The sequence below is a fragment of the Fukomys damarensis genome, unplaced genomic scaffold (assembly GCF_012274545.1).
Source record: "Fukomys damarensis isolate Sample0158 unplaced genomic scaffold, DMR_v1.0_HiC HiC_scaffold_9, whole genome shotgun sequence".
Taxonomy (NCBI): Eukaryota; Metazoa; Chordata; class Mammalia; order Rodentia; family Bathyergidae; genus Fukomys; species Fukomys damarensis.
The window spans coordinates 1,435,776-1,455,856 of NW_022900921.1; the positions used below are offsets into that span (position 1 = coordinate 1,435,776).

The 20,081-nt window shown below is 40.2% G+C and overlaps 1 protein-coding gene across 1 annotated transcript; it reads right to left on the reverse strand.

The window, feature by feature from the left end:
* Positions 1 to 7,061: 7,061 nt before the first annotated feature.
* On the reverse strand, positions 7,062 to 20,057 carry LOC104862049 (zinc finger protein 354B). Its single transcript, XM_033761523.1, is given in 6 exon segments — positions 7,062 to 7,995; positions 7,997 to 9,098; positions 13,899 to 13,994; positions 14,493 to 14,619; positions 18,920 to 19,006; positions 19,745 to 20,057. Coding segments are annotated over 5 exon segments (1,779 nt in total). The 5' UTR covers positions 18,953 to 19,006; positions 19,745 to 20,057; the 3' UTR covers positions 7,062 to 7,574.
* Positions 20,058 to 20,081: the final 24 nt, after the last annotated feature.

Here is a 20,081-nt window from a genome sequence, read left to right on the forward strand (position 1 = left end):
TGCTATCAGACTATTTTTTCTTTTTATTGAGTTTATTGGTACATTTTAGATATACAGTACAGTTACATTCATTATTGGGATCTATTTTTTTAAAGTCTAAGTATATCCGAAAACCTAAGAATACATAAAGTTTGAAAGTCAAAAGCAGAATAAAGATACACCATATATTAACCAGAGCAGTTTAATATAGCTACATTTAAAAAAATAAACATAAGGTAATAAATATTGCTAGAGGCAGAGAAATAATAATTAAATAATTAAATTAAATAATGATAAAGGGTATATTTACCAGGAGAGTACAAAATTATAAGCTTTTCTGTTTTTTTAGTAATATATGTATAGATTCAAAATATATAAGGCAAATGTTAACAGAACAAAAAAATGGACATGTTCACCACAGTTATTTTTAACCTGTCTTTAGTAATTGATAGAAAAGCTGACCAAATCACTAAAGGCATGACATATTTGAAGAGCAAATAAACAAGCTTAAAGTAATAAATATAGAGACTTCTTCATCTCAAAATTGGAAAAAACTCATTACAGCATATATTTATAAAAAATGATCTCAGGCCAGGGATTTAGCTCAGTGGTTCCACCATCTGCTTCTCAAGTGTAAGATCCTGAATTTGATCCTCAGCACCAAAAAAACAAAAACAAACAAAAATTATCTCATACTACTTTGAAAGTAACTTCAGCTGGGTATGGTAGCATATGCCTATAATCCCAGAACTCTGGGAGGCTAAGGCAAGAAGATTGCCAAGGTCAAGTTCAGCTGGACAAGTTAGCAACTCACCACTGGATGCAGGTTAGTGGTAGAGTGTCCCTGGTACTGGGGAACAAAAAGAGCCCCCACATTCTCTGACAACACAAATAACTCAGACTTTTTTTAAAAAAAGACATTCCTTGGTGAAGAAAATTTAGAAGAAAATTGGAGTCATAAAAGCATTACAGTAAAAAAGAAAATAAATCAGATTGGTTAAGACATATATTTAATTTTGTTCTTTCCCAATGCCCAGTGCTATGGTTCAGGAAACACTATCCCCCAAATATGGTATCTTAGCATTTGAGAAAATAGCAGAGGCAGAAAGGTCACTCTAACCTCGTACTAGTCAGCTTCCTGTTGCTGTAACAAAATACACCCATGTCTTAAAGGAGAAAAGGCTTATTTTGGCTTATGGTTTTAGTGGGTTTGGTCCACGGTAGGCTAACTATAAAGAAGAAACGTTATTGTGGAGAACCACCACACTGAAGACCTCTGACTGCAGCCCCCTGCTACAGCATTTATCCTTCTCCTCACTAAACCCAGGCATGATAATTATAGAAGCACAGGCAGTGCTAGCTGCACAGATAATTTCTAATTAGCCTAAAAAATGTAGAGTTCAGCCAAGGTACTGACCTGTCCCATGGAGGCAAAATGGTAATGCGTGGGCCAGCATGCCCTGCCATTAACGCAGCCTCTGAGGCCAGATAAGTGGCCAATGAGGGAGAAAGGCTGAGGTATGAATCACATCTGCACTGAAGCATAAGACTCAGAACAAAATCTTTTTCTCAGTAGTAAAAAATTGCTTATAGCAACATACTAAGTTATCCACTAAGCTGTTATGGAAATTTGATGCTTTTGTGCTTGATGCATGAATGCTTTGTTCTTCTCTTGCTAGCTTCTCTGCAGAAGTGACTGTTCCTGTGCATTCAACCATGACCCTCTGCCCATATTCCATTTATGCCTCTCCTGTACATTCATTAAAAGCTGAGAGCTGCTGTGGATAATTGACCTTTGCTCCTTCCAGCAGTTTGGCATCCCAGTGCTCTTTTATAACTCAGTTTTCTCTTGGTTTCATTTTCAGCTTTCAGCTGTCAGCTGCACGACACAACACTGAGCAGGAGATTGAACCTTTCATAAGGGTCTTCGGTAACTGATACTTCGTGGTGGTGGGGTATGGTGGAAAAAGGCCACCTAAACTTGTGGATGCCAGGAAGCAGAAAGAAAGCAGAAGATGCAGAGGGGAAGGGGCCAGGGATAAAGACTACACCCTTCCAGGGTATGTTGAACATGTTATTTTTCTCTCTCACCGATTTCAAATTTTTTCTTTAACTTTAGTTTTCAGAAGTTTTACTATGATGTGTTTTGGTGTAGATATCTTTGGGTTTATGCTTTTGGGGGTTTGCTCAATTTCTTGAATCTACTTGTTTATATCTTTTGCTAAATTGAGAGTTTTATCCATAGTACTTCAAAAACATTTTAGCTCACTCTTTCCCCTCTCCCTCCTAAACTCTGATGATAAAAATGTAAGATCTTTTGTTATAATCTTTCTGGTTCCTGAGTCTCTCCCATCCCTTTTTTATTTTTTTAAAATCTAAAAGCCACTAATACTTCCTTGTCCATTCGGTTCTGCTGTGAGTCCATGCAGTGAGTTTCAAAATTATGGTTATTGTTTTTTTTCAGTTCTAAAATTTTCATTTGTTTTTTTATTTATTCCCTTCAATTTCTTTTCTGAGACTTTCAGTTTCTTCACCGAGACTTTTTAATTGGTTTCAAGCATTTTCATAATTTCTCAAGTATTTGATGCTTTATCAGCATTAAAATTGTCAGATAATATTAACATGGTACATAACTTTTATCTGCTAATTATAATTTTTATTTTAAATAATCTTCCTGGTCCTTGGTATATTTCAGTAAAACCTGAACATTTTAAATATTATATTATGAAATAATGGATTTTATTTGAACCTTCTATCTGCCTTGCTTTGATACTATTCCGGCAGAGGCGGAGGAGGTGCCACTTAATTGTGGTCTGATGGCCTTTCTGACACCTGAAGAGGCAAAGGCCTCCTGTTTACTGCTTGCTGTGGTGAGAGTCTCACCTTCTCATTGGGTCTACACCACTATGACTGGGAGGAGAAAAACTGCTTTTCTGCTGCTCCTTATTTTGCCTCCACTGACACTGTGGGTTGAAATGTAGCCTGATTACAACTGGACAGTGGTAAAAGTTCTATACACTCAGCCTTCTCTGAGACTGTCCTATCAGGGAAGGGGGAGATGCCGTCTTCTTACCGGGTAATGGTTTCAGAAATCTAGGTTCCCCGTATAGTCTTCACTGTTCTTGAGAGAATGCAGCACATGCCATTACCAGCCAGTGTGGATGAAGATCCTAGTTCTTGGCCTGCTCGTATGTTACTCAGCTGGGTCTTTATGGCTCACATTTACAGCCTGGTAAGGGTAGAAGGATTTCCCGTGGCCTTTGCTGGTGTAGTGGTAGGATAATCCTTTTCTGTTGTTTGGGTATAGTGGTTATTCTCTAAATGCTTCTTCTGATCTTGGTCACTGGCCCTTTCTTGGTCATTTGGGTAGAGAAAGGAAGCTTTGCTAGGGCTTTTTCTCTCTGCCCATTGGTGTTTCTGGGATCACAATTTTTTCATCTTGAAGTCTGGATATATAAAGCAAAAAGAATCATTAAAATTTTATGTTCATTTTATATGCAAAGTATAGGGTTTTTTTAACATATATTTAGTAAGAGAAATAGGAAAAAATAGATTTGTCTACTCCATCTTGCTAAAACAATTTGACTTTTAGATTCAAAACAATGCATAATTATTTATTTTTAATCCAACAACACCGGTTGTGTTAGTTATGTTTATCTTGTTGCTGAGACAAAATACCCAAAGTTAAAGGGGGAAGGGTTTATTTAGCTCAGTTTGTAGAGGTTTCAGTCCATAATCCGCTGGCTCTAAGGCAGGGATGGCAAACAGGCATCACAGAGGAGAAACAACATGGTGCGCACAAGGTAGCAAAGGTAATAAGGGACCTTATTAAGGGAGCATCTTCCTGCTCCTTTTATTCTTACTCAGATTACTTAGGGTGGGTAGCAACCACTCTCTTAATCCTAGTGTCCTTGGGCCTAGCCCCACCACGAATCAATCACATACTCTTAGATTCAGTCACCTAGAAAAAAAGCATGAGGCTTTGGGAGGGGGGAACATCTAATACTAGCCATAACACTAGTATATAGCAGTACTGTTACTAATAACATGATACAAACAGTATTTCTTTGTAGTTTTTGTTGTCAACTCATCTTGACATTTCTATACACAAATGCATATGATGAACATTTAAGTTTTTGAGGTGATCTTTACAATTAGGAACCATAAATAAGGATATTAAATGATAAGGTAGAATTTCTACAGTTGAAAAAGTCAGGGACTATGTAAATCAAAACCAAACTGGGACTGGAAAACACAGATCTGTTGACTATGTTGAAGGTCCTCATTGAAAGCTGTAGTTTTAAATGGTACTACTACAACAACTGATTTTTATAACCTGAAACAGACTGGCCAATTATACTAATCTATCTTCTGCTTTTGAAAGACTCATTACACTCCGATTTTGAAAAGAATGAATATGTCAGATGTAATTAAGAATTTTGCCATCTGTGGTGTTCAGCAAAATACTAGGACAACTACAGGGCACTAGGAATAGAACTAGCCTCTTTTCCCTTCTCACTATGAATATTTTACAGACTCTCAAACTCCTGTCCCCAGTCAATCCTTCCATCAATTTCTCAAGCCAGAAATTCACAAAACCTATTTTAACTATTTGCTCCATCAAACATTCCTCCTAAAACAGTCTTCAAATTGGCCACTCTTCAGAAATATATAGTAGTATCTTTAGGATCAAACTTCTAGTTTTAGGAATACAAAGATCATTCAAGGTCTCTCACAGCTAAACCCTAGCTTTCATTTCAAATATTAATTTTCAGGGGCAAGGATTTAGTTCAGTGGTACTGCCTTCTGCCTCGCAAGCTCAAGATCCTTAGTATGATCCCTGGTACCAAAATAAAACAAAAACCACAGAGAGTATAATTTTCAGGGCTGGGGATTTAGCTCAGTGGCCTTGCAAGCACAGGATCCTGAGTTTGTTCCCTAGTACAAAAAAAAAAAAAAAGTCAAATATTATTTTCTTTCCTCTTCTTTATCAGGAAGGTCAGTATCACTACAAGTTCCTCTAGATGTTGCATTCTGTCTTCCTCTGGGCCTTTTGATCCTGCACTACTCTTGGCCTTATATTCTCCTTCCTTTCCAGACATATTACATCCATCCTTCATAACTGGATGAAAAAATTCCTTTTACTCTAATTTTTGCAAGACAATCCTGGTCACTTCAATCAGGTTTCTATTTCTTAAGTAAGAAACCTGATCATATACATACAAACGCCAGCATGATGATACATTATAACATAGTAGGATTAATTTCAGGTATGCAATCTCAAAGTTAAAACAATGCAATTCTCTATAATGCAAAAAATGATATAATTTCAATCAATGCAGAAAATGGATATGACAAAAAATACTTCTCATTTATTACAAAAATTCGTAACACACAAGGAATGCAAGAGAATGTCCTTATCTTGAAAAATATCTACCAACAAAGCTGGTATCATATTAAACAGATTAATATTTAATATTATCACTTCTACTCAACATTGTTCTGGCCCATTTTTATCTAGGACTGCAATGTAAGAAACAAAGACATCATGATTGGAATAGGAAAACTAAAATGTAATTTTTAGTATATGTGCTGCCGAAGAGAGCACTAAAATGGTAATTTTTTATAAATAACATGATTACATATGCAGAAAACCCAAAAGCATCTATCAACTATAAGAAATAACTGAATTTAATAAGGTTGCTATACACCAGGCCAATATACAAAAATAAACTGTATTTCTATATACTAAAATGGAAAAATTTAAAAATATTTCCAATACTACAGGGAGCACATCATGTCCTCTCAGCGCCTTCATGACACTGCCTCAGTTTGTCTCCCTTTCCATACATCTTCACATACCTGGTCAACTGCCGCATTTCAATTTTAGTTGAGATATACCACTCCTTAAAGCATTATTTCTCTCCGTCCCTGAGTAGCTTTAAAACTTTCTTTCTGATTTCAAACATACAAAAGTGATAAAAGTAGAGCATTTTAAATGAAACAACTATAATAAACTCAAACTCATCCTTTCCTTTAAAAAATTCTCTAAAGCAGATTTGAATTATCTTAAAGCACCCAAATATCTACTAACACTGTACAAATGAGATCTTTTTCCTACCATAACAGAAAATAGGCTGGGTCTGTGGATTTAAGTCATCTTCAAAATCATAAAAACATCTGTTATATGGTTGCCAGTTTATTAAAAACCTCTAATTGGCACTACAAATTTCAGAATGAAATTCAAAATTCAGAATGAATTAGTACAGTAGACCTTTTGTTACCTAGCCTCTGCCTCCTGCAGGTTGACATACCAAGCTCATTACTTCTAACAGATTCTCTACAAATGAGGCATGCTGTCATCCATCCACTTACATCTTTGCACGTGGTTTCACCTATTTAGAACATTCACTTTTGAAGAATTTCAGTTATTCTTCTAAAAATGTCCCAGGTATCATTGTCTCTGGGACACTGCATCATGTCTTTCCAGAATCCTTTGCTCTTCTAATTCCTTCTATCTTGTGCATAACCCTATCTTTGTTCCATTACATAGTATCATCACTAATTAGACCTATTTTCTCCACGAAAACCACATTAACTTTTACTGCTCATTATTCCTTTTAACTCCTACTTGCCCATCTATTTCATTTAATAGTTGAAGATGGCCTGTTTCTTTCTTCCATACAATTTCTTGTGTCCAGGATAGAATATGGCCCAAATGTAGACCTAAACACACATTTACTGAGTAAACTAGTCCAAAGGTCACAATTATTTTTTCTTTTGCAGTCTATAATTTCCAAAAACTTTAAAACTCCAAGTGAATAAAATAATCTCTTGTTAACTCATTCCTTTTTCAAGACTTTGTCACGTGTGCTATTTTTTAAAAACTATCAGGATTTATCTTGCAACCAATTAAAAGCTATTTATAGCTTTAATATTGAAGTGACTGGCTAAACAATCTACAAGTTTAAATTATCTAACACTATTCAGAGCACAAAAAGTATGGTTTTCTAATAAGTGCCTTCAATAAAAATTTGAGAACAAAATTAAGACTTGTTTAGAAAGTGTTTGAGACATGTGGGTATCATTTGATAGAAAAGGCAACAGATTTTTCTTTTTTTAAATGAAAACCATGTAAAAAGTTTGAGAATAAGTTAAAAAACATATTCTGGACACTGAGGTAGTTTGCAGTTTGTTTTCCTTTTATTTGGTCCTATCCTCTAAAAATGCATTTACTTTTAAGATCAATTATTTTATTACATTAGCTCTAATAAATATGCTAACAGCTCAGTTTTCTGAAAAATTTAGCAACCCTGAACCCCAATTTTTGTATTTACATAATGCAGACATTACATAATGCTGATACAGAAAAAAACCATTTTCATACTACAAATGGCCCATGCCAAAATCTGCAACTACGAGGTGTCTTAGGATGTTTTAAAAAGTGACTAAAAGGTATAAAATTTTTCATCATAATCATTACACAGACTTGGAAATTACTATCTGATGAGAACTAAATTAAAAAGTTTCCTCATATTCATTACTTTAAATCAATCTTAAGTATCTATTCTCTGATAAGCTTTGGTTTAAGGCTTTTACAGATGCAAATCTGCTTTTAGGGAGTCCTCTTCAATATGAATTTTATAATGGTTAGTAAGGGAGGACCTCTGGCTGAACAGTTTCCCACATGCATTACATTCATAGGGCTTCTCTCCAGTATGAATTCTTTGATGTGCAATAAGTGAGGAGCTTTGTCTAAAAGTTTTCCCACATGTATTACATTTGAAGGGTTTCTCTCCTGTATGAATCCTCTGATGCTGAGTAAGAGCAGCACTTTGGCCAAATGACATCCCACATTCTAGACATCGATAAGGTTTCTCTCCAGTATGAATTCTTTGATGATTACTAAGGGATGAGTTACACCTGAATGTTTTCCCACACTCACTACATTTATAGGGTCTTTCGCCAGTATGCATTCTTTGATGTTGAATGAGAGCTGAACTTTGTCTGAAGGCTTATGGAATGGGAACTTAAGGCTTTGCCACATTCGTTACAATTATACAATTTTTCACCAGTATGAATTATTCGATGTCTATTGAGTCGTGAGATGGAAGTGAAGCCTTTTCCACATTGATTACACCTGTAGGGCTTTTCTCCAGTGTGAATTCGTTCATGTTGAATGAGTGATGCACTCTGACTGAAGGCTCTCCCACATTCACTACATTTGAAAGGCTTCTCTCCAGTGTGAATTCTCTGATGATAACGAAGGGATGAGCTGGACTTAAAGGTGTTACCACACTCATTACATAAGTAGGACTTCTTTCTGAGATGAAGTCTCTGACCTCCCGGAAGAGAAGTAGTACAAATGGATGGCTTCCTACCTGGATTATATTTATGAGGATTTTCTCGAGCATGGGTTTTTTGATGTATAAAAAGGCCAGATCTTCTACCAAAGGATTTACCACATTCTTTACATCTATAGGATTTCTCCACAGTGTGAGTTCTAAGGTGCTTACAGAGGGATGCACTATGACTAAAGGCTTTCCCACATTCTTTACATATGTAGGGCTTCTCTCCCGTGTGAGTTCTTTGATGTTGAATAAGTGCTGAACTTTGGCTAAAGGCTTTTGAACATTCTCTACACTTAAATAATTTTTCTCCAGTATGGTTTTTCTCATGTTTACGAAGGGAAGAATTGTGAATGAAAGCTTTTTCACATGTATTACATTTGTAGCGTTTCTCTGCTGTCTTGATTTTTGATCGGTTAAATGAATTTGAATTCTGCTTGAAGCTGTTTCTTTGTACTTCATGTTTTAAGGGTATTTTTTCTCTAGCAATCCTTTGTGTCTTAACAATGACTGATTTCAGGCTGATGTTTTGGCCAAATTCAAAACTGTTATGGCATTCACTTAAAGTAAGAATCTTCATATGGGTTATTGAAATTATTTGCAAACTTTCATTTTTGTCCCACTTTTTTTTAAATCTGTCCTCAGAAATGCAGGGTCTTTCTGTTATGAAGTCCCAGAGTTCATCTTTTTTTAGTCTCTTCCTCATTAGTTCCTGAAGTGATGAATCTTTAGTTTGAGTTGACTTTATGGTTTGAAGATGGCTTTTACATCCTAGAATGGAAAGAGAAATTGTCAATGACTGCTGTGATCAGCTGAGATAAATATGTATAAGGTGTCGATGATATATAAATAAGGATTTGCTATGTGTCTAAAATATGACAGCATGGGAAAAATAGGAAAATAATGTTTAATTAAATGATAATGAACAATGGCTGTATTACCAGAGTAAACAAAAGAATAAAGAAAGCTTATTTAAGGAGCCCAAGCATGACAAGAATGATCAGTGGGATGAAAAGAGGAATTAAAGTACGAATTGAGAAATGCAGCCTGGTATCCGGTCTAAGATTGCCTCATCAACTATCACATTTTTAAGTTATTTCTATTCTTGAATGTCTTGTATCCCTTTTCTACCTGGCAAGCCCCTCCACAGCCTTCACATGTTACCTTCTTTGTGCACCATTTCCTGAGTCTGAGCTCCAACAATTCATATCCCTCTTTATTTATAAAAATTTTTCCCTCTTCTTAATATAGCAATTTTACAACATACAATTCAATTATAGAGAAAAATTTCAGCTCCACCAGAATCTTATAAGACCACTGCATTATATGTGGTCTGTCATTGATGAAAACATTGTACAATGCATGACTATATTACATGTAAAGAAAAAATTTATCTTGGAGATGTTGAGAAAGGCTGCAAAGAAATGCTGCATTGCTGACAACAAAACCACTTAAGAAAATAGGAATTGAGGAATACTTCCATGAAATGGTATAATTTATACTTTAGACCCTAAGCTAGTATCTTATTTAGTGAAGAAGCACTAGATGTATTTCCGTTATGATCAAGGACAAAGCAAGACTGTTATTTTCCCTAATACTCAACATTATACTAGAAGCATTAATAAATGCAATCAGGTTGAAGAAACCAATTAGAGACTTAAAGATAAATAATGAAGAAAAATTACCTGTATTTGCAGAAATGATACTGTATATGAAAAAATACCAAGGAATCAAGGAATCCCTGAAGTTATAGGATATGAAATTGGCACACTAAAATCAATCCCCATTGGTTACAAAGAAAGAGAGGAGCAAATCTGTAAGAAATATGAAGGCCAGGCATGGTGGCCCATGTCTGTAATCCCAGCATTTAGGCTGAGGCAGGAGGATCGCCATGAGTTTGAGGCCAATCTGGGGCTACACTGTGAAGTCAAGGCAGCCTGTAAAAATCTGTATGAGAAAAATGTTATGAGGATTTTGAATAACATAAAACTACACACACAAAAACTGGAATGACCTCTTATACTCATAAATAGAATGATTAAAGGTCATAAAAATGTCAGGGGATAAAGACAAGAAGTTCCATGGCAGGCATCCTAAAGAGGCCCTGGGAATTAGGATCTTGCCCTGCAAATAACAGGGTTCTGAATATCCACTGCTCCTTTGTACCACAGAAGTGCACATGCAAAAGCAGGACACCATTATTGCAATCTCTACTGGCTAAGGTGGCTTCCAAAGGATTTAAGCAACAGTGCCTAATCCCCACAAAACCCCTCCCTTTGCTTTTCTTTCTACTTTTGGGAATCAGACAATTGAGGATAAGGACATGGAAAAGCAACTACATACACTGGAAGATTTAGAAAGTCATAATGCTTGTCCAAGGAAAGACAGGGTCAGAAAAGGCATGAGAAAACTTGCAGTTTATACCTCAGGCTAATAAATGGCAAATAGACACCGTCCAACTACAGAAAAACTAAAAATTAAATGAATAACAGAAAAACTACCCCAAACACTAGAAGACTCAGGAAAGGAAGAAAATCTGATTTCACCACTACAAGAATGTAAGGTTAAAATGCCTACTTTTCAACAAAAATCATAAAGAATTTTTTAAAAAGGGAAAGTATGCTCTGTTCAAAGGAAAAAATAAATAGAAAAAACTCATGAGGAAAGATTAGATGGAGGCAGGTGATATACAAAGACTAAGACAACTGTCATAAAGATGCTCAGAGAGCTAAAAAGAAGATATAGAAAAGTCATGAAAAGTAGAAATAAAATAAAAATATAAAACATAGAAACAAATTATAGAGATAAAAGTATAGAAACTTTGTGGTGCATGGCTGTTAACCCAGTAGTTTGAAAGACTCAACCAGGAGGACCCAAAGGGCAACTTAGTGGTCCCACTGGGCAACTTAGCCCGTTTCAAAACAAAAAACAAAATGGGCTGGGAATGTAGCTCAGGGTAAAGCTACTGCCCAGTACTTCAAAAACAAAAAGAAAAAAGAAAAAGTAGCAATTTAAAAGAAAATTTCATTTGAGGTTTTCCAAAGATTTGAGCACATAGAAGAATCACCAAACTTGAAGGAAGAATAATTAAACTGACTGAGTATGAAAAATATAAAGTAAAAAATATTGAAGGAAAGTATATAGAAGCCAACACCCTCAATATCAGTCAGTAACTCACTCCTGGCTTTGTTCAGGGCTGTCCCCTAGAAATGAGAAAGAGGGAGCTGACCCTATCCCCAAAGGCTCCAGCCTTTCCCTGCACAGCTCAGGGTCCCAGCCCTATTTCCTGTTCGTCTAATCCCTCTCACACTCACTTCTTTCATCTCTTAGGGACTCTGAAGATGGGGCACAGGGTAAGATTCTTTCCTTTTCCTCTGTTCATTCCCATACACTCAGACTACAGCTAGTGACTAGACTGCCACCTAATTCTCAACGGCTTCCCAGCTGTTCTATTTGCTTTCATGTAACCTCCCTGATCTCTGGCATCAGCTACACAATTAGTGTATTTCTATCATATGAGGGTTAAAAAGACAGACATCTGTAGTTGCCATCTCAGATGCTATCCCCTGAGATCAAGGAGACCTTCAAACCTGAGCTGGCAAGACGAGGTAATTTGTCCTGTGCTCCTCCTTGACCCAGGAATGAGGGGCTATGGCTGACTGTGGAACTGACACAGCCCACACCTCCTCTCCTCCATACCTTCAGGAACCTCAGGGAGCTGCACCCTTCTCTCTGCAGTGAAGGCACCTGGGCCTGGCTCCAGGCTGCTCAGGACTGCTCAGTCCTGTGCAGCTCCCAGGTCCTGAGACCAAACCCTGTCACTGGCCAAGGATTGGCAGCATCTGGTTCCACTGCTATCTCCTGCAGTCTACTCCACCCTTCTCACAGGACACTGGCTTCCCCTCTCAGAATCATCACACCTGCCATTTCTGGGGCTGGATTGATTCTTTACATGCTCAAACCCTTACCTTTCCTCAGAGAAGCTTTGGCTGCTACCACTTCTTTCTTCTCATAGCACTTCGTTTTTCCTCTGCTCTCACTAGAAATTGTTCTTCCACACTCTGAGCGTGCATGGCATATTCACTCTGGTCTTCTGCACTCGCCTGTAAGCCCACGAGCACAGGCCCCAGTCTCACCACGTCCAGTGCTGCTCTCTGGGTCCTTGACACCAGGTTACTCAGCACATATGAAGGGGGAGCCAAGCTACAGGGCAGAGGGCAAGCCTCAGTCCTCCAGCACCAGATTCCCTAATTACACAGCCCTTATCCCCGAAGGCCACAGGGGTGACCTTCTCCCAGTTCTCTGCTCTGGTAACTTTACCTCAAGCTCAGTCACAGACTCCTCTTTCTTAACTACCTGGAAAACACCGGTTCCTGGGATTCTGTCCTCTGCTTTGTTCTCTCACCCGGTCAGCTCAGGGCTGAAAATACCACCTTCACAGTGAGGGATCCCTGACCTCCTCTTGGGAGTCCTAATCTGTCCCTTTCCCTTACACACCTGCCCATCAGATCGTCACCAAGTACTTCACTCACATCTCAAATGAAAACCGGCCTGTAATGACCTCTCACGTATCCTTATCAAGCTAGCTTCTCCTGGTCCACCATCACCCCCATGGAGTGCAGCTTCTAGATTACAAGACTGCAATGTCTCTGGGAGGCTTCTCACCTCCAGTTCTGCCTCACTGTTAAGTTTATCCTCCACAATGCTTCAAAGTGACTACTCTCATTAACTTCAAATCCCAAAGGACTCCATGAACATATGCCCACTTTGTGAAAAATTAAAACACTACATGCAAATAAAGCCCCTATACATCAGATTCATTCCAAAAGTAACTACTGTTACCAGCTAAGCTGTATCCCCCTAAGCTTACCCGGCTTCCTCCTACGCTTGCTCTGTTCCCAGAAGCATTACACTGTACACAGACACACGCGTCCATGTCTTTAAACAGTGACATATTTTAGTAGCACTCCACAATGTGCTTCACTCCTCAACGTCCCTTGGAGCTCTGTCCACCTCCGTGTGCTCTTCCTTCTAAGTGTGGTGAGGGGTTTCACAGTAAGGACATAGCACAGTTACTTCAGCTATTTTACTGAAGGAAACTTAAATGGTTTCTGGTTTAGGTCAGTGTTTCTAAACTTCAAGATTCATATAGGCTGTTTAACTTCTTCACTTATTTCCAGTCACCCAGGAGACAGTTCTGGTCTCTTAGAACTGCACCAAAGCACTGCTGCAACGTGGTCCTTACATAGCTTCCTCCTCATTTCTTTCCTCAGCGTCTCCTTTCCCTGCACCTACCTTCAGCTTTAGCCAGAGGAGTCATTTGTAGTCCCTTAAATAGAGCGCATGAAAATGCTGCCCTTCTGGGAAGCAACAGGAAATAAGAAGAAGAGAGACCCTGAGATATTCATTTGAGAAGTGACTACAAGAAAGTGAGAGGAAGCACATGTCTAGGAGCCCGGGCTTTGCCTTTCCCTCTTCTTAAGGACCGAGAAGCCGAAGAAGTTGCCCAGCCAACACGCCAAGCTTCATCCCCTTCGTGTTAACCCAGGCACCTCGGGCCTAATCACTCACCGAGAGAGGGGCCTCCAGGGTTTTCTTTCTCAGCCTTCCAGGGATCCTCTCCTTGCTGCAACAGGGAGATCACCCTCGGTTTGGTAAAGGGGAATCCTGATCATAGACAAAAACTGAATTAATAAAAAATTTGAAAAACCACAAAAAAACCAGAGACTAGGAGAAAGAGAATACAGAAACTGGCCCACAAAGCTGAAATATTCACTACCTGGTCTTTTCTAGAGAGATTGTGATGACCCCTAGGACAGGCAAGTGCAGGTCCAAGACTGAACAAATAAACCCTCTGCTGAGATGAGCCAAGGAACCACAGAATTCTGTGCAGAAAAGACACCTGGAACGTGAAGACATCTCCTGTGGGCAACTACACTGAGGGCAGGGAGCGATTCCCGACACAACGCCCTCTGTTCCTGTACACAGTCCATTCCATGCCTGTGAGCAGGGTGGGTGCTTTCAACATTTATTTGTACACATCCAATTTGTACAATCTTAAGGCAAGACTCAGCTAATGTTTTGATGATCAACAGCTGCTACTCAGGGAAGGAAGCACTGAGACCTCACTTTTCTGAAGTCAGTCTCTGTGGGGAATTTCCTTACCCAGGGAAGCCAGGTTCCTGTAATTCTCTAGCATCACGTCCCGGTACAAGTTTCTCTGCAGAGCATCCAGCTTCCTCCACTCCTCCCGAGTAAAGAGCACAGCTACGTCTTCGAAGGTCACTGCCACCTGCAAGGACAAGCCACTGCAGCTTACTCGGGACCAGTCTCAGAGGGAAGAAGGCAGCAGTGGGGAGGCAGAGGCTACCGGGAAATGCTCCTGATGCCACTCAAAGATCTAAAGGTTCAGGTTGTCTGTGAAAAATGGGCATCGAGCGCAAAAAGGAGGAACCTGGCCACTGTAGCCTGGACCCTTCTTGCCCGTCAAAGACCAGTGCGTTGAAGTCTTTTTCCCAGTCCCAAGGTGCCAATGAGAGGAGTGGAACCTTCAGGACGGGGAGTCATTGGGCACGTGCTCTCGAAGGGGACACTGGGACGCCAGCTGGTTCCCGTCCCTCTCTCTGCTTCCCAGTAGCCTTCTCCCACAGACTCCCACCTTGATACACAGTACTGCTCCACAGCAGGTGCAAAGCTACAAGGCCAAGCGACCACAGACTGAAACATTTGAAACCATTTAGGAGACATCCTTGTCCAGAACGAGCAGGCTATCAGTGGCATGTACTTCTTGCCTTCCCGAATTTGGTTATACTGTTTTATATCAGGAGTCAGATCAAAACCCTGTGTCACTCAAATGGGCATGTCAGCTAGCAGAGTTGGGCTAGTATTACTCCTTTGTTAATGGCTGTCACTGAGGCCTAAGTCCTGGTATGTGAAGTGGCAGGACTCTGCTGAGTTATGTACAGCTAAGGTCAGTGTATTCCCAATTAAAATCCTTTCCCCTGAATTATCGCTTCTCACTGACCTTGTGGGGTGCTTGCAAATTGTGCCTGGTACAGGTTTCTTCTATCCTACCAAGATAAGCAGTGCTGACTCCTTCACATTTCCTGCCTGGTGCCACCATGCCAGGTGTTTGGCAGTAAATCACTAGATAACTTCAAAGCTCCCTATTCCTTCTCATGATTGTATTCAATAAATATGGGATGTGCTTGGAGGCCTTTGTCTTTGCTGCCATCAGCACCACTGACCAGGACCCAAGATTCAACTTTACTATAAGTCTTGTTCTGTCTATGAAACCTGATGCTGTGGTGGCTCACAGGAAACTGGTACCTACTGCACGGGTCTCCAGCAAAGTCCTCTTCTCCCGACCCTTATAAAACACAGCAAAAATAAATCTTTCCTTCTTATAAACTGATTATCTCAAGTATTTTATAACAGTAATGGAAAACTGACTACCTCATTAGCTGGGTGTCAATCAAAATGAGATGTCTAAAGGAACTGAGGCAATCAATGTTAACAAAGATTTTTGAAGATTAGATGATACCTTAAATGTACCAATAAACTTAATGGGGAAAACATGATTAGATGATACCTTTTGAAATGCTTGGAAATGTGTATGCTCTATAACTCACCAGTTACTGTATTTGGATTGTAATGAACAGTGCACAAAACTGCATGCACGAGGATACTTGTCATGGTGTTTGTAAGAGCATACACACAAAAAGCAAACAACCTAAACACTCACTACTGATGACTAAGTTAAATAACTTTAAGGCACTGTTTGGCTGCTTACTCAAGTTCAAAGACAGTAATTATAAAAAAAGTAGCTATCAGTAACTGAATCCTTTCTACAGGCTAAATACTGCTCTTAGTTCTTTATGTTCATCTTTAGAGCATAATATGTTTAATCTCAACCATGATCCTATGAAGAATTATCATTGTCCTTATTATGCACGAGAAAAAACAGTACCACAGAGGATGAACAATTGGTCCAAGGCACACAGGTGATCAGTGGTAGAAGAGGAATTCCAATCCATGTGGCTGTCTGAGGCTCCATTCTTAACTAATCTTCACAACTGCATCTCAGCGCCTACCTCATAGGGTTAACAAATGAGATAATCTATGTGTGTGGCCTATGTTCTCTGAAGAAGCCACATCTATGTTAAGATCCTGCACCCTGACCTCAGCTGAATAAAACATGGTAACTGAGAGATGGAGTGCTGCAAGTGCAGAGCCCAAAGTATCTAGGGCTGTTGCAAGAGTTCTGGAAAACCAGCCACTTATTTTTTGTTACCCGACCCGACATTCTCCTATGAGGTAAACGTTCTAGGATGTACTGCTATGCATAACAGAACTGCAGCCTATATCAACCCCGAAGTTAAGAATGCTAGAATACCTGATTTCTATAGGAAAGACCTGCCCCTTTACTATAAGCTGCCTACCTAATGCCCTTACCACCGTATTTGTTAAATGTATTAATTTAGGCCTTTGACTATAAAAGTTCATGTAACTTCCTTCATGTCAGACTATGTCATTAACATAATATGAATCTGCCTTCCTGGTCATGGTCACTCATGTTTGGCTCAGAATAAACTATTTTCTTCTTTACTGTAAAGCAAAATTCTTATTTTATATCAATATATACAAGAGAGATGAACAATGATGAGGGTTGCTCAATAATGTGAATGTATGTACTTAAAATACTCCTGAATTTCACATTCAAAGGGCGTTCTCACACACAGAGATAGGAAAGGTTGAGACAGGAGAGCAACTTGACCCTGTTGGAATGGAATGGGAAAGCCTCGAAGGAAATAGCGCTGCTCAATCAGAAGATGGCAGGTCCGGGATACTGCCTCAGATCAAACCATACCACACTTGTAGATCCAAAGACAATGCTGACATTGGTAAAGTGCCCTGCTAACATACGACTGGGGCTCCCATGCTATGCAAGGTGAACCAATGAAGCTGCTGGAAGATTTAAGCCTATAGTGTGTGCCAGATACACTGGGCTTGAATATGGGTTACCTGAATTCTTTGAGCTTTAGTTTCCTCATATATATGTAAAATGAGGACAATTAACTGCCCTTCTGTATTGAGAACTAGAAATATCATGCAAAGTGCTATGGTTTATATATAAAATATCCCCCCAAAGCCTCAGGTGTTCCTCAGGTGGGGCTTTGGGAGTAACTGGATCATGGGTGTTCAACGACAGATCAGCCTACCGACTGGTTTAGAATAGGACTGGGTGATGGGGTTACTGACAAAGAACGTTCCACCCTGAGTTTGGGTAGTACTAACCAATAGGCTTGTAGCCTGGATAGAATAAATGAGAAAGAAAGAAGTCTTGCTAGTTTCTGCTATCCCTTCTGTGGACTTTTTGTCCTCTTTCATACCTCTCTGCCATACCACCATGCATTGGAACTAGCCAACTATGGACTGAAAACTCTACAAACTGTGAGCCAAAATAAACCTTTCCCTCTTTAACTTGTGGGAGTACTGTGTTCCAGAAATGAGAAAGTAACTAAAACACAAAGCCTCAACACATTCCTTTTCAAGTATTGCATGAAGATGAACAGAGAAAGGAGGAGTGGTTTGGGGTTCCTACCAACACTGGAAAGTAGTTTCTACCAAAATTTAACATTATTAACAGTATTATTTAGCTGACACAAACACTACACAGTGAGCTATTATGATCTACCAGGCTCTGAGCTGAACAATCTCCAGACACTAACTCAAGTCATCCTCTTTCCTATCCTAGATCTAGCCATGGCTGTTCTTTGCATCTTATAAGTGAGAGCGAATTATTTGCCTCGGCCCACAAAGAGCAACAGAGGAGAGAAGTTAAAACATATCCTCTCACTTGAGAATCCCCACTTTTAACCACTGTGTGCACTACTTCTTCATTACTAATATCCCATGAAACTCTCCTGTGGAGTCTTCCCTTTGCCCTCAGAGTAAAACTCCTCTCCAGCTGTGTCTTCTCAACATGGCTATCCGTTGTTCACACAGCATCTTACCATGTATGGATGCCTCTTGTTGGTTCCCCAATATAAAGATGAAAATGGCAAGTCAAGATCAGCTTTCATGAGAGCTACAGCAAAGCAAATGATCCTAATGGTAAGAGGGAGAAACAAAACAAAACAAAACAAAAAAACAGAAACCATGGGCTGCAGAAGCTAGGCAGAAATACTGTAAGAATTCCTTCCCAGGAGTTAAAAGAATCAATCTCACCAAGGACAGGGAGCAAGACATGGATGAGTCACAGCAGCAGGGACAGAAAGAAACTTTCCCAAGAGTTCAAGTTTGCTCAGTCTCTAATGATAGGACACCTGGTTTCTGAACTGTCAAATAGTGATTGGATGATGGAGTGAGATTGGCGAGTAAAGGGTGCCTATCAGGAACATTAAAGTATACACTACATGTGGATGAATGTAGGCAGTGTTCCCTACACCACCCATGAGAGTGACCAACTCATCCAAGGTGAAAGCACTCGGGCGCCAAATCCTACAGAAGGCTGTATCGGGTAGAGGGCTTCAGTAAGGGAAGGAACCACGAATCCCACCCATTAGGAACTGAGATGGCAATGAGCTCACCTGAGCCCTTGCTTCCTTCCGCTTATTAGCCATGTCCTCTTTCTGGGCTCTTCGCCCTGGATGGTTGTGGTCTCCAGAAGGTAAGATCTGAGAGAAGAAAAAGGTATCAGGAGGAAGCCCCTTCCACTTGCCCCTCAGAATCAGCAGCTCTGAAACCCTTCCACCACCAAGAAAGACCGTACGTGTCCTCAGAGAGGGAAAGCAGGAGAAGCTGGGGCTCGACAGAGGCACAGTTGAGGGCTGAGGCCAGCTGGCTCCAGACCCTCATTCTTCTTGCCTGAGAGAATTCCCAGGTGCAAGACTTGAAGAGGACACTGCCGGCCATCAACTGCAGGGACTCCCTGAGCCTCACCACGTGCCAGGCACCACTTACTGATTAGCCCCACAGCTTGCTGGCATTGCTAGCACCCCATTTTATAGACTAAGAAACTCAGGGCAGTGTGGGGGCCTCCTGTCCCTGTTCACACAGCCAATGAGAGTGGCACCAGCACCCAACCCGGGAGGGGACCGGAGATACGCTCTACAGTCACTATGCATCCTGTGACAATGTTCCTGAACCTCAACCTTTCCCCACTCAATGTCTGTCTCACTGTCAAGGAACCAATTCCAGAGTTTTAGAGAAAACTGTTCTAAAAAGATAAGATGGAAAAAAACAGGGTAGAAAGGAGACAAAGAAAACCAAAAACTTTAAATTGTATAGTACATAAAAACAAAAAACAAAATAAAAAAAACAGCTTCAGGACACCAAGTTCCAATTTTCCCTCCTCCAAACTACTACTAAATTCCTGTCTTAAAAAGACTATATAGCCTGGCCGCGCCTTTCACCTGGAAACAGAGCCCTGCTCCTGTGCCCGATTCACAATTCCAATCTCCAGCCGGGTTCGCACTGCGCCTCACCCCGAGCCCAGCTGCCTCTGAGGGCGGACTCCCTGGATTCTGCACAGTAACACAGGCCCATCCTGGCGCTTTTCCCCGACCAGTCAAGAACCTCGGCGGTGGGAGCGGCGGGAGAAAGTTCCTCTTTGCGGCGCTCGGGACCCTGTCGGGGACACCAGGACGTGGAGGGCACCGAGCACGGGCACTAAGACCCAAGCTCCGGGCCCGGCTCTGCACGGAGCCAGCACCGCTCCTTAGGAAGCCGGCCTGACGCCGCCGCACTGCC